This window comes from Vombatus ursinus, unplaced genomic scaffold (genome assembly GCF_900497805.2).
Source record: "Vombatus ursinus unplaced genomic scaffold, bare-nosed wombat genome assembly UNPS02000580.1, whole genome shotgun sequence".
NCBI lineage: Eukaryota > Metazoa > Chordata > Mammalia > Diprotodontia > Vombatidae > Vombatus > Vombatus ursinus.
The window spans coordinates 19,039,876-19,054,967 of NW_020940358.1; the positions used below are offsets into that span (position 1 = coordinate 19,039,876).

The following is a 15,092-nucleotide window of genomic DNA, read 5'->3' on the forward strand; positions in this document are numbered from 1 at the left end:
AACATCTACTTTCCTTCAAGACACAGTTCAAGCATTGTCTTCTACCCAAAGCCTTTTCTGAATCACCCACCTCAACTGCTAATGCCCTCCCTCCAAAAATACATTGGATTTAACTACCTAGTATATTTGAAACTCATTCGATATAAACTTACATATGTTGTCGACCTCAAGAATGTAGGCTTCAGGGTAGGAACTGTTTAATGTTTTTGTCTGTTTCCCCAGACTCTACACACTCCCTGGCATAGATTAATTACTCAAATATTGATTGATTGATTGATTGATTGATTGACTGACTGAAAAGATTCCAGAACTCTGTGTCTGTGTATGTGTGTGTGTGTGTGTGTGTGTGTTACAGAGTCACTATAATAATCCAGATCCCCACTGCCTTTTGCTTAGATTATTGCAATAATCTCCTAATTGGACCTTCAATTTTGCAATTTTCTCATCCATCTTCCATATGGCTCCCAAAGTGATATCCCTAAAGCACAAGTCTGACTATGTCACTCTTTTGCTCAAGAAACTTAAGTGGCTCCATATTGTCCCTAGGACAAAACACAAACTACTCAGATTAGCATTTAAAGTCCTTCATGATCGGGCTCCAACCTACCTTTCCATGGTTAGCTGACATTAGTCCCTACCCTTAGGGGCAGGTAGAAGGCCCAGTGGATAGAGCGATATACATGGAGTTAGCAAGACTAGCAAGTTAGCAAGTTAGTTAGCAAGATAGTTCAAATTCAGCCTCAGACTAACTGTGTGACTCTGGGCAAGTCACTCAACCTCTGCTTTACTTGGTTTCTTCCACTATAAAATGGGGATAATAGCAGTACTGACCTTGTAACGTTATTGTGAGAATCAATGGAGATATTTGTAAAGTGCTTAACACAGTGCCTTGTACATAATAGGTGTTATGTAAATGCTTATTCCCTCTCATCTTCCTTCTCCCTGCCTTAAATATATTATACATTCCAGCCAAACTACCTCACTTGCTATTTCCTGATGGTTACATTCTCTTAAATCTATGACTTGACATAGGCTATCATCCATACCTTGAACACACTCTCTCATCAATTTCTTCCCTTAGCATCCCTAGTTTCCTTCAAGGCTCACTTTATATGCTGCTTCCTACAGGAAGCCTTTTCTGATATCCCTAATTATCTGTATTTTATCTCTCCTCAGTGATATACATATACATACATACATGAATATGCATGTACATACATACATACATACCTGCACATAATCATATACATATGTATGTGCATTTATATTTATTATTTATATATGTATATATATGTGTGTGTATGTATTATATATGTTTGTATATGTGTGCATGTATGGCCACGTTGTTCGAATGCCAACCATAAGCTTGCCTAAAATACTATTTTACAGAGAACTCATGCAAGGACGACACTCACATGGTGACAAGAAATGATACAAGGACACTCTCAATGTCCCTCTGAAGAACTTTGGAATCGATTGCATGACATGGGAGACACTGGCACAGGACCACTCAGCATGGGTGCCCTCATCAAAGAAGGTGCTGTGCTCCATGAGCAAAGCAGAATTGTAGCAACTCAAAAGAAATGTGAAATGTGCAAATTTAGAGACTCCATCCCGAATGTTCATATTTGTGCCCGACCTGTGGTAAAGCATTCCAAGCTGTATTGAACTGATCAGCAACCGCTGGACACACTATAACTTGAGTCTAACATAGTGATATCTTTTTGGTCCTTTTGGAGAATGAGGGGCAACAACTAACCAGAATGTATACACACACACACACACACACACACACATGCACACACACACACGCATTTATTTCCTTCCATCCTGACTCATTGTTTGGCCTATCCCACCTTTATACCTGCTTCATTGACTCCCTTAGAAAGAATACACACCTTGAGGTCAACTAGATGACTGATGAGTCCTTGCCTGGAATGGTCATATCAACAGAAGTGCCAACCACTAGTGATCTTTTCTTTCTAGGCTCTGTCTGTTCCACTTCCACATTGGTTAATTTGTCCTACATGTGTACCCTCCATTTCATCTGTTATCTTCTCCCATTAGATAATAACTCCTTGAGAGTAGGGACCATCTCATTTCCTATTTTTTTTTTTTTTTTTGCATCTCCAGTGCTTCGTACAGTGTCCAGCATATAAACACTTAATAATGTTTCAGCCATCTCTATCTTACGTGATATATCCCACCAAAGAATATAAATTCTTTGAATTCAAGGATTATTTTTCATTTTGTGATCCCAAGCATCAAGCACGCTGCTTTGCATATAGTAGGTATTTAATAAATGCTTTTTGCTTGTCAAATCGGATTGGAAATCCAGAGTCCTAGTCAAGCAGAAGTATCCAGGATCCTACTTTTGTTTTTATTATATACAGCTTCAAAAACATGTAGTAGGAGCAAGAAGAAGCAATGGATTTGGCACATGAGGACCTATGTTCATATTAAGTTGGTCACATTTCCCTCCCTGAGACTCAGTTTCCTCATCTGTGAAATGACATTATTAGAGACATAGTGATCTCTGAGGTCACTTTGGCTTTAAATGTTTTATCTGTCTCTTTAAGGAGGAGTATGACTTCACATACACACTTTAGGATCAGTAATATTACTTTAAGAGATTGTGGACAGAGCTTATATTAATACTTCAGCATTTCAATGAATCTGATCTCATCAATGTGGGTTTTCCCTTCACTGGAACAGATTAAAATTTATTCACCCCTACCCAGCCTGTATAATTCTTACCTGTATTCTCTGGAGGGATAGCATATAGGAATTGACATAATGTTAGACTTGGAGTGAGCAAACAATATCATTCAGTGGAAAGACCCACTCTTTCCATTTCAGAGCACCTAGATTCACATGCTGTATCTAACACTTGTTACTTATATTTCTGTTATTGTTCTTAATGTTGCTGTTGTTACTAGGCAGCTTTCTGGTACCATGGCCAGGGTACTGGACCTGGAGTTAGGAAGACCCAAGTTCAAATCCTGCCTCAGGCACTTATAGCTGTGTGACCCTGGGCAAATTACGTAACTTCTATTTGCCTCAGTTTCTTTATCTACAAATGTGAAAAATAATAGCATCTACCTCCCAGGGTTATTCTGAGGGTAAAATGAGATCATATTTTTAAAACCCTTTGTAAAATTTATATAATATTTTATAATATAATATATATTATATAATAATAAACTTATATAATACTTTTATAATAGTATTATATATGTGCTAACTATTATTTTTATTGTTATTAGCTATGTGGATCCAGGCAACTCATTTTTTGATCCTTAATTTTCTCATCTACAAATTGAGATGATAATACATACATTAATTATTTCACAGGGTTGCTCTAGGGCTCAAATGAGATAATACATAATAAAATGTCTTGCGAACTTTGTGGTATGTAAAGTGGTATGTAAAATTCAGCTATGCTTATTTCTTTATAGTACTGTATAAATGCTATTGTTGTTGTTGTTATTAATAGTGTATGTGTATGATTGTATATAATATTCCTGACATTCCTGATGAAAATATGAAAAGGAAATGGGAAACCTTTTATAAGCTTCTCACACAAGATTAGTCACACAGTGACTAAGAGATATGGAGAAAAATAAATTCTATTGTATTTATTGTTTGGATTAACAAAAAGCATTTGATTCAGCGGAAGCAAATGTAGCCTGAAAGGTTCACCTTCAAGATGTCTCTTCATGCAAATGTTAAAATCATATATTAATCGTGGGCTAATGCAACCATAGGTAACAGTTCCTCAGTGAATTCAGGTCTTCCTGATACCAGGTCCAGCACTGTGTTTAGTGAGCAATCTAGCTGCCTATCTTATCATATATTATCATGTATTATCTTACTTTCTCTTATATTAAAATAAAGCTTAAAATCTTACTAAGATTGTTGGGATACTCTGAGCATATACAAACACACACACACATATACATGTATATATATATATATATATCACTTCAACTTCTTTGTGTTAATAAAATGGGGACTAAAGTGTTAGGGTCTAGACATGGCGGGTCCTTCCTCATCGATGATGAAAAGAGATTATAAACATGTTGGGGAGTTGGGGAGAAGCATGTCTACCCCAAGTATGTGAAGATTTCCCTGGTAGAATGGATGAACAATTTGTCCCAACAGCCATGAAGGCAATTGAAGCAGGTGCTGTGGAGTGCTTAGAGCTCGGTCAGGCATTGAAAATGCCAAGGACATCCATTGCATCCTGGGTCATCGCCAGTCATCTTGACTTTTGTCCTGCCACTGGACTTCAATGACTCTGGAAAGAGTGAGACTGACAACTTTGCACAACTCTGCTTCACTTAAATCCAATTCATGTGCAAGTCAAGACATCACCTTTAGTATCATTGGTCCTCTTTGAAAACAAAGGATGAACAACAATTATACTGAGCATTTTATTCTCTATTCCCATCTATTCACTGTCTTCCTGATAGTTTCATCTATGTATAGTCTTGGAATGATATGGCTGAGTTGGGTTTCATGTTAAATCTTCTATAGGGTTGCATTTGCTTTCCACTGTTCTTCATTGTTTTAGGAAGTGACACAAAATAGAAAGACAGGAATTCTTTATTGGGTATACAAGCTTGTATTTTAAACTGGCATTGCCCTTGGCTGCTGTGTCTCTTCCTTTAACAAAAAGATCAAGTGTTTGCTAGCTCAGGTGGTTTCTAGGTTCAATGGTTTCTTCACTGTAGCAACTATTTTATATCAGTTAAGCTTTTATAGGAAATGGTGATGATCAAGGACAACACATTTGCCTTTTTTCCCCACTTCCCACCTTTTTAGCATTGAGTACATTTTGAATACATCCGGTTGAAGCTGTTGCAATTGTTCTCAGTGTATTTTCTCATCTTTATCCTGTGTTCTAATTTGTTGTAGGTTTTGACCTTTGCTCATGATTCTAACCTTCGCTCTGTTTAATGCTCTGCCTATGTAGATAGCAGATCCCCACATAAACACTATATCAACAACCATTCATTTACTATTTCTTAAAATACAAATAACTTTCTCTTTTTTTTCCTTTATTCTTTCCTCTCACCCTTCCTTCCTTGTTATTTTAGGGTTTTTTGTGGGGGAGGGGGGTGAAGGGGGTTATATTGTTTAATGCTCACCACTGAAGGCAGCTAGGTGGAACAATGGATACAGCCCCATGCTTGGCATTAAAAAACCCAAATTCAAATCTGGCTTTAGACTCTTACCAGTTGCATGATCCTGGCAAAGTCACTTAACCCATCTGCCTCAGTTTCCCAAACTATAATACAGGGGTAATAAGAGCACCGGCCTCGTGAGTTGCTGTGAGGATTAGATGACATATTTGCAAAGAACTTGATACCTGGTACACAGTAGGCACTTAGTAAATATTTGTTCCCTTCCCCTTCCTCCTCACCATACCTAGAGTCTCTGTTTCCTCTTTGGGAAGAAAGTATTCATTATATAAAGATGTGAAACACTATGTATACCACAGACTTTTGGCTTCTAAAGATCCTCATACCTGAGCCATAGTTTAGAATATGCTGTTCACCACCCTCCTTTGCAGCACCTAATTCACTGAACATCATTACAGGAGATGAGTCACTTCTATTCTTAGCTAGTTTGGACAGCAGACTCAGCCTGCCTCCAGGGACACACTCAAAGCCTTTCATGGTTTGCCGTAAGAGTCAAGAATCAAGGTTCACATCCATGCCCCAATGGGGCACTATAGGAGAATTTTGTGGAGGTTTACTCCGTTGCTAACAAAATCTCCTAGTAGCAAAGTACTATTCATGTTGACTCTGTTGTAGTGTGCCCTAGAAGATAAAATGTTGGACTTGGAATTGAGGTGATCTGGATTCAAATCCTATCTCTCATAGTTACTGTGTGACCATAGGAAAGTAACACACTATATGACCCTCATTTTCTCTAGCTCTAAAATAAGGCTGGGAGTGTGAAGTAATAGTATTCATGGTACTTTCCTCACAGGGTTATAGTAAGTCTTAAATGAAATAAGCACTTTTCAGATCTCCAAGTGCTATATAACTGTCAGCTATTATTGTTATTGTCACCATGTAACCCTGAGAGAAACAGCAGTTGCATCTCTGGTAAATGTGCCCACAGCTGCTAGGGAAGGTTTTACAGGGTACGGCTTGTTTTTAATAATTGCATGAAGTGACTATTAAAAAATAACACTGCACATTAAGACTGTTGTAATGTTGCTATAAAATACTAAAGATGAAGTATTCCAAAAAATGCCATTCACTTATCTGTGCTAAAGCACACAGTCCAGAATTTCTAAGGAGAATCCACAGCATTTCTATTTACCCGTATCACATCACATGACATCGCATTCCAGTGAAACCTCCAAAGTATATAATAAAAGTCCAGATAAATCTGTTTGTTCACTGTGCCTTCATTCCCGAGACATTTGCCATCCATACCTAAGTCGGGTTTTGAGAGAGAGCATGGTTTGATGGAGAAATTACTGGATTTTGAGTCAGAGGATCTGGGTTGGAATCCTGCCTCTGATACTTAGCAGCTGTGCAACCCCAGGCAAGACATTTAACCTTTCTGGGACTCAATTCCCTCTGTAAAATGAGAGTCTTAGACTATATCCCATGCAAGATTCCCTCCAGCTCTCAATCACGTAACTTTAATTTTCATCTTAGTTGATTTGACATCTGGTTCTGTCTGGGGAGTTCAGTTTTTGTTTGTCTACTAACACACACTCACAGACACTGATGTACACATGCATACACACACACACACACACACTCACACATTTTACCATATATAATTTCTCTTAGATTTAACTTGGTCCTGAAAATAGTGAAGTCCAACACACAAAAGGAATATTCATCTTCACATGTCCTTTCCCCATCCTATAATGCCTTCATTCCAATGTCTCTCTGTAAATATCTTATTAATTTTTTAAGGCTCTGGACAAACTTCCTTTATGATGTCAGCCAGAAATGAACTCTCCCTCCACTTTTTTTTAAGTATAGCACTTTTTTGTCTGAAACAAAGGAAATTATTATATAATAAATGTATTATATTTATTTGTTTATATGTAATCTTTTCTCCACTAGACTCTAAGGTTCTTGAAAGAAAGGATCTTCTCTTATAGGCCTTTGCACCTAGCATGATGTCTGGAATACAACAAGTTTCAGTAAATGTTAATTAATTGATATTCCAGCAAATGATATGGCTTTCATTTAGGCAATAGCTTATAATTGCATAAAATAGAAATACAGACTTAAGTAATAATCTTAATCGCTTAAGTAATAATCTTGTTAATGAGGGCCAGAAAATAATTTCTGTTATGTTGAGATAGCACTCTTTGGCGAGGTAACAGGGGAGCATATTAAAAATTGAGGCTCAGATTCTTAAAATTTGGCCCACTTGCATTAGTGACACAAATGCTTAGCTGCCTTAAGAGTCTGGCCAATGTGGTGGATCTTTAATAAATCTTGTCTTTGCCCAAAAGAAGGCTTGGGTCTAACTCATTTGGGCAGGACCTGCCTGTCATGAGTTTGGGGTCCAGCAGCCCTAAACCTCAACACCACCATATACTTCAAGTTCCTAACTTTTTTGTCACTTTAATTCAGACCTGTGCAACATATAGGTGCAAAAGGATTTCAGGTGGCCCACAAAAAAATGTAAAGGATATAAAAAAAGTAAAGGCATAACAAGCACTTTGTCCATGCCAGCTTAAAAAAAAAATTGAGAAGCATTTAGTGTTAGGGACTAAAATCCTAGCATAAGAATAGGTTGCTACTATTATGTTAGCAATTATTACTACCACCATCACTGATGCTACCTATTATTACAATTATAGCTATTTATTTAATCTTAAAATAGACCTAATAAACCTAAAACCTAAAAATGACTACATTTTTATCCTTAAATACTCTGTTGATTTGATTTCATGATTCCTTTGTCCTGCACAGCACTATTTTTTTAAAATTAGGGTGAAATATTTCTTAAGCATTTGGTAAAAACTTCATAACACCTCTTGAATTCTCTCATCCCAGTTGGAGACCACATTGTGCATACTCCTTGGGGGCAGGGACCATTTCTTATTTATATTTATATCTCTCCAAACACAGTCAATATTCCATAAGTTGGTGAATGACTGAGCCACCATAGTGAAAGCAAGGTTATGAATCAGTAACCAATTTCAGTATTATTTTTTTTTAATCTCAACAAATGGAAGACAATATAAGAGAAGTCTCAAAGAGATTTATTATAAACCTAAGTGGTTCAAAGCCAGAAGTGTTATGAGTTCCATTTTATGGAGGGCTCACTTTGGGATGCATCAGTCTTAAAGGCTTCATGAAGGAGGTGCAATTTGTTTTTGGAGAAAGTACTCTGACATAATGCTGTGTTCTAGGGTTCTCTGGCCAACAGCCAACTGCGAGAGCTCTGTCTCTAGGCTACCACTGGGGGGAAAGACTGAAGTGATGTATGCATTCCGGGAATGATTGGCTCCTTTCAAACAGCCACTCCTCATTCCAAAATTAGACATCAGTCACTGATACTAACACAGGGGATGCCTCAAAGGTGGCAAAAATAGCCCTGCTGCTGAGGGAATAACCCCAGCAATGTACACAGCAATGTCACTCTGCCCTCTTAATAGATCTGGGGTTGGAAAAGCCCTTAGCCACCATTTAGGCCAGTCTCCTCATTTCACAGTTGAGGAAACTAAGAGCTAGGAAAGTAAAATGACTTGTCTAATGCCAAGGTGTTACTAATAGAGGTGAGTTGTGAACTCAGGTCCTCTGACTCCAAATTCAGGTTTTTATTTTTCCACTCCACCACACTGTCTCCTTTAGCTGGGATGCATTTATCAAATAAAATGAGACAACCAAAACTTTTCAGTCCTGCATTTCGTCTGGTCTAAGATCCACCCTACTCCCAAAGTCTTTAATCACCTTCCTTGGAAAAATAATAAAATGTATAGAAAACTAGGGATGGTGGGAGAGGACTATAGAACAAATAATGTTAATATTGAAAGGAACTTTATATCATCTAATCCAATCTTCTCAGGAGAAAAGGAGGCTCAGAGAATGATTTAAATGATTTACCCAAGATCACATGTTAACAATTACCCATTGGAACTAGAACCCAAAACTTCTGAGTGACTCTCAAACCAGTATTCTTTCCATGATACTACATTACTTCTACAAAAGAAAATAAAGATTTAAGACATGCTAGCAAAACTACTTTTAGAAATGTATTTCTAATAACAGTCATCATATTCAGCTACAAGGTTTGCTTAAAATTGCTGGAAAATGTTCTGATATAAATGTTTGAAAACACTAGGAATAGCCAACACTGTAGACAGAGAAAGGAATTTAATTTCCCAAATACATCAGAAACCATAAAGGTAAGTAAACATAATGAAAAGTTTATATTGTGATTCAGACAAGGGATCAGTAGGCTGTATATCACATGGTGGGACCTGCTCTTTCCCTATTGGCCTTCAGAAGAATTTGTAGGAGTTTCGCCATATTAGCAGCAGAAATGTTTCTGACTAATTCAGTTAGTGGAAGCCTGTTGATAACGAGATCAAGGTTATGGGCTCAAGTACCAAATGAGCTAGGTGACTTCATTCTGTCCCTCAACCTACAACCCCAGACCTCTCAAAAGTGCAGACTGCTGGCCACAAGGGCAGCTAGGTGAGAAACTTCAGGTGGATGACTGCAAATCCATCCCCATTATGGAAAAGAAATTCTGAAAGAAGGTAACCTTTAGACAGTGGGTCAGCAGTATATTCTCTATGTACAAAAGAATAAAAAGAATAATAGGGTTTTTTTTCCCTCAGATAGAATTTCCAACGTGAATTTCCAGTTTCTCAATCTGTTTTATGCTTCTTCAAAATTCAGATGTACTTTTGAAACTTTGTCACTTTGGTTGGAACTGGGTAAGAAACTGAAAAATTGTTCTTATTTCATAAACTTGAGAAAGACCGAAATTTAACTATACCTTCAAGGAAGAAGCAAATTTTGCCTCAATTAACACATCTGATCCCCTAATCATAGAGCAAAAACCAGACCAAGCTATATTATTGTGTAATTATATTTCTAAAGAGAAAATCTCAAAGACTTCTCATTTGTTTGATTAATTATAAGGTAAACGAAGAAGGAAGTTTTGAATGAAAAACATGCACCCACAAGCTGAGGCAATCCCTCACAAAGCTAGTGAAGCCAGTCGATGACTTACATGTAAGGTAATTGAAATAATCCTGAGTCAACTTTTCTAGACTGAACTGAATCCAATAATGGTCAGAATCATAGCTGGCATTCATAAAGCACCTTACAATTACAAGTAACTTTATCTTTATTATTTCATTGGATCTTGCGTGTTAGATAATGCAAATATTACAAAAGGAGAACTATGATTTCATTGGTATAGAAAACTCCCAATTGAGTAAAATTCCTTCTACTTATATAGGTTGGTGCCTTCTCTAGAATGTAGGATTGTAGAGAGTTGTCTAGAAAACTCAAATGTTAAATGATTTACCCAGGGTCAAAGAACTAGTTTATGTCAGAGGCAGGCTAGAACTTGAACCCCATTCATCTAACCTGCAAGGCATGCTCTCTAGCCACTATGCCATGGTCTCTCTTAAAAGAACTATAAGTGTGCTTGCAAATAACTATGATGCAAGCTATAATGTGACAATTATATAGGCGATATCTAAACTTACTGGTGTGAAAGATACAAAAAGGGCAGCTAGGTGGCACAGTCGATAGAGTACTGGGCCTAAAGGCAGTAAGACTAATTTTTCTGAGTCCAAATCTGGCCTCAGATGCTTACTAGCTGTGTGACCCTGAGCAAATCACTTAACTCTGTTTGCCTCAGTTTTTTCATCTGGAAAATGAGCTGGAAAAGGAAATGGCAAACCACTGCCGTATCTTTGTCAAAAGAACCCAAATGGGGTCACGAAGAGTTGGACACAACTGGAAACAACTGGATAAAAACATACAAAAAAGAGGATATCACTTATAACTGGAGGGAAGCAAGGAAAGTTGCAGGAAGGAGGTTACAACTGAGGTTCTTGAAGAAAGGGAACAATTTCAACAGGAAGACATGAGAAGGGCAGGATGAGCAAAGACTCAGTTTAGTTTGGTTAAATCAGAGTATGCTAAGGAGAAGATAAAGGGTAAGGCAGATTGGATCTACATTGTGGAAGGCCTTAAATGCCAAGTTAATGAGTTTGACATGTGTTTCATAGGCAAAAGAGAACCACTGAAGGGTTTTATGGTGAGCACTGCATTGCTGTGGTGGTATATGCACACAAAAGAAGTTACTCTATACTAGGCACTGGAAGCAAGGAGATAAAATATGACGTAGCCCCTATCTTTAATGAGCTTCCGTTCCAGTGTATGTTACGTTAGAAGCAAATAACAAGTTATTGGGTATAGAAGCAAATTATTGCCCCAGATAAATGCTGACTGAAAGTTCAACAAGAAACCCCAGGGTTGACATTGACTGGTGCATCATGTTGGATAACAAAAAGAATCGTCAAACATACCATTGAATTTTTCACACTCTGAAGCAGACGCTCATGCTGCTCTGCTATAGCCAGTGCAGCAGAGTGTACTTTCTGATAAATGGCTTCTCCGTCTCTTGTTTGAAAGATAAAAAGTCCTTCCCCAGTATCGCACATCCTGTTAAAACAAAACACAGAAATTGCCAAAGATTCAAGTTACTAGGAAAATGAACCAAGAGGGTCTTCAATACAATTAAAAGTAAATCAACATAAATTCATTAAGTACCTACTATGTGTAGAGTACTTGTTAGGCACTTGGGGTGGTAGAAAATTTAATAAGACACCCATACCTGCTTTCATGGAGCTTGTAGCCTAGTAAGGGCAGCTACTGGAGCAGTGGGTGGAACATTGGGTCTGAAGTGAGGAAGACCTTAGTTCAAACTTAAATTGGCCAAAGCCAAAAATAGAAGTGTGGACAGTTAGTTATCTCTCATTAAAATAAATAATGAGGTCCATGTTTCTTGGTCCCCTTGTCAAAATAGGCAGTCAAGAACATATCACATGGGAAGGATTCACAAGAGAGATTTCTCATGAGTATATATGCATCTAGCTTTATAGGACCTCTGAGATCATCAAAATGAGGGTTTCATAGTTCTATGATTCTACTTGGGCATTATCAAACTACTTCTATTATCTATATGCAGTACTAAATGCTACTCTCACTCTATGAAGAGCATCCCCTGACTCTGCACCTGTAGGCAGCTAAACAAGTGGTTAGCAGGAGGAATTGTTGAGTTTTGTTGAATTAGTTTGTTGACTACGTCGGTGCTTCAATGAATACGGAATATGGGTACTTGTTCCATCAATGCAGATCTCAACCTAGCCACACATTAACTAATTTGTGTTCATGTTTTCCCAGGCAAAAGATTTTCCATAAAGTATCGATGTGCTAGAGACCTTCTTTTTTTCCCATTTTGTGGAAATGTACATCATTTCTTCAAGGAACCATATGCTCCTTTGGCATCCAGTGTTAAGCACAAATAGAAATATCACCTCCATACAGGACCGTTAAAAGACAAATGCAAATTTTCTTGGAGAGAATGGTGCATAATTATGAGGAAATTAATTAGGTCCATTCCAATTACATTTTATATAATCATAAAAGAAGTAGGTGATTGATGATTCAATTTGCTTGCTGGCTCAATAGCTTATACTTATTTAGCATTTTGCTTTACAAAGCTCTTTATACAAGTTATCTGATCTGATCCTCAAAACCCTTTCAGGGAGGTGAGGCAAGGATTATTATCTTCATTTCACCCAAAAGGAAACTGAGACACAGAGAGGTTAGGTGACTTGTCCAAGGTCATACAGCCAGCAAAAGAAAGAGCTAGCTCACAATCTCAAGTCTTTCATTTCCTATATCCAATGTTTTCTTGACTGCATCATGCTGCCTAATAATATAGCACTCTGACTATAATAATAATAATAATAATAATAACTAGTACTTATATATAACACTTCAAGGTTTGCAAAAGTACTTTACAAATATTCCTTCATCTAAACCTCACAATAACCCTGGGAGGTGATTGCTATTATTATAAACTTATAAACTATAATCTTATACTATAACCTTATAAACTAAGGAGGACAAGTTAGGTGACTTAAGGGTCAGACATCTAGTAAGTATTTGAGACTGAATTTGAACCCAGGTCCCCAAGTCTATCTATCCACTGTGCCATCTAGCTACCTCTTAGCTCTAGGAATATATCTTTCAGCAGATAACTCCAGTTGCCCAATATCACAATAATTTGTAGATAAATGAAGAGACAAACCACTTGTTAACCTAGGAAACAGAGCACAAATTGTGCTTAATGATTTAATTCTGGAAAACAGTTGTCCACACTACTCACATTTATAAGATAGCTAGCTGTTCATCCCTCTGCTTTAGTTGGACAACATGAAGAGGGTCACTGTTTTATTTATTTGTTTGTTTGTTAAGTGAACTCCACTTGTTTACTCTACAAAACAGAAAATCTCTCTTCATTGGAAAACACAAAAAATCTGCTGTTTTTTTTTTCTAGTCCCTTTTCTTAAAGATTATTCTGGCCTCTTCCTGTATTTTTAGTTTCTTACTCTTTAGTCCCAGATATATAATCTGCAATCCAGTGACATTGGCCTTCTTGCTATTCTTCACAAAAGACATTGCATCCTCCTACTCAATTCATTTTTACTGGCTATTCCCCTATGCCTGAAATTTTCCCTCTCATCACTTCCACCTCCAGGCTGCCTTGGAATTTACGGTAAAATTCCACCTTATAAAGAAGCTTTTCCTGGTCTTCCTTAATTCTAGTGCCTTCCCTATGAGATTATTTCCAATGTATTCTACATATGTCTTGCTTGTACATAATAATTTGCAACATATTTATGTTATCTACCCCATTAGATTGTGAGGCCCCTGAGGGCAGGAGCTGTTTTTGCTTCTCTTTCCACCACTAGCACTTAGACAGTGACGGACAGGCAGATGATAAATGTTTGTTGACTTAAATGTTTTTTTTTCATATGGCTTATCTTGAAACAAGTTTTTTTTAATGCATTAATAAATGTAACCATAGAACTTAATCAAATTTTGAATTAATTCAATGGACAAAGGTGAGATGAGAGTGAAACAGTAGATTAACCTTTAGGCAAGTTATTTGCCCTCTCTGAGCCTCAATTTCCTCATCTATAAAATGAAGGGCCTGGGTTAGATGATTTCTCAAATGCCTTTCTAGTTACCAAATTCTACGGTTTTACTACTCTAAGTCCTACAAATGGTCTAATGATTTTTCATACCCTAACCAGTAATGTCCACTTCTCAACTTGGGAGAGATTATAAGTTAAAACTATGATATTACTAATGTGTCTCTAACCTATAAGTTCACACTCTAAGAGAATCCATATGTATTCCTTTTTTTTTTTCGTTTCCCTTCACATAATGCTTTCCTCTTGGAAGATTTCCAAGATTCAAATGGAATCCCCATTCTCCCAAACTCTCTTCTTGTAGACTCCTACTTAACACAATCATGTAAAAAGAAAACCAGAGAAGACACAGCAATGGTCCTGAGACAATCCTCTCATGGTTTAACCTGCATGCCATCAGTCCACACAGATGTTTGTAACAAACAGGGATTTTGTGCCAATACAGCGACATTTATATTTTGAATCCTTTAAGTACTGCAGTGTCTAAGAGACAGTGCAATTTCCACAAAGGTACATCAATCACCCACCCCCAAACAGTGGGTTATATGTTTTGGCAGATTTGCACGCATCTAAAGAACTGAATAATTATCATGGGAAGTCACATGATCCAATCTGAATGGTCACAGATGGGCCTCTCCATTTTTCGAAGCATCATGTTTGAATACCTCATTTTGGTGGAAAGATGACTCTAAGTTCTCGAAGTCTATGCCAGCAAATGGTAAGTCCTGGACTACCCTCTCAAGGTTTTTAGTATGAGCTCAGTGACAAACTGTGTCTGTCATCTGAGGATCAGCAAAGCTTCCTGTCAAGGCTGATCAGCAGAAGTTAAATCACTAGGTGATGA

At 37.4% G+C, this 15,092-nt stretch overlaps 1 protein-coding gene across 1 annotated transcript in view; it reads right to left on the reverse strand.

The window, feature by feature from the left end:
• DOK5 (docking protein 5) overlaps positions 1–15,092 on the reverse strand; it is a 143,516-nt gene that overhangs the window by 28,821 nt on the left and 99,603 nt on the right. The window contains exon 6 of the mRNA XM_027852754.1: positions 11,552–11,687. Coding sequence (XP_027708555.1) covers positions 11,552–11,687 — 136 coding nt within the window. The remainder of the gene's footprint in view (positions 1–11,551; positions 11,688–15,092) is intronic.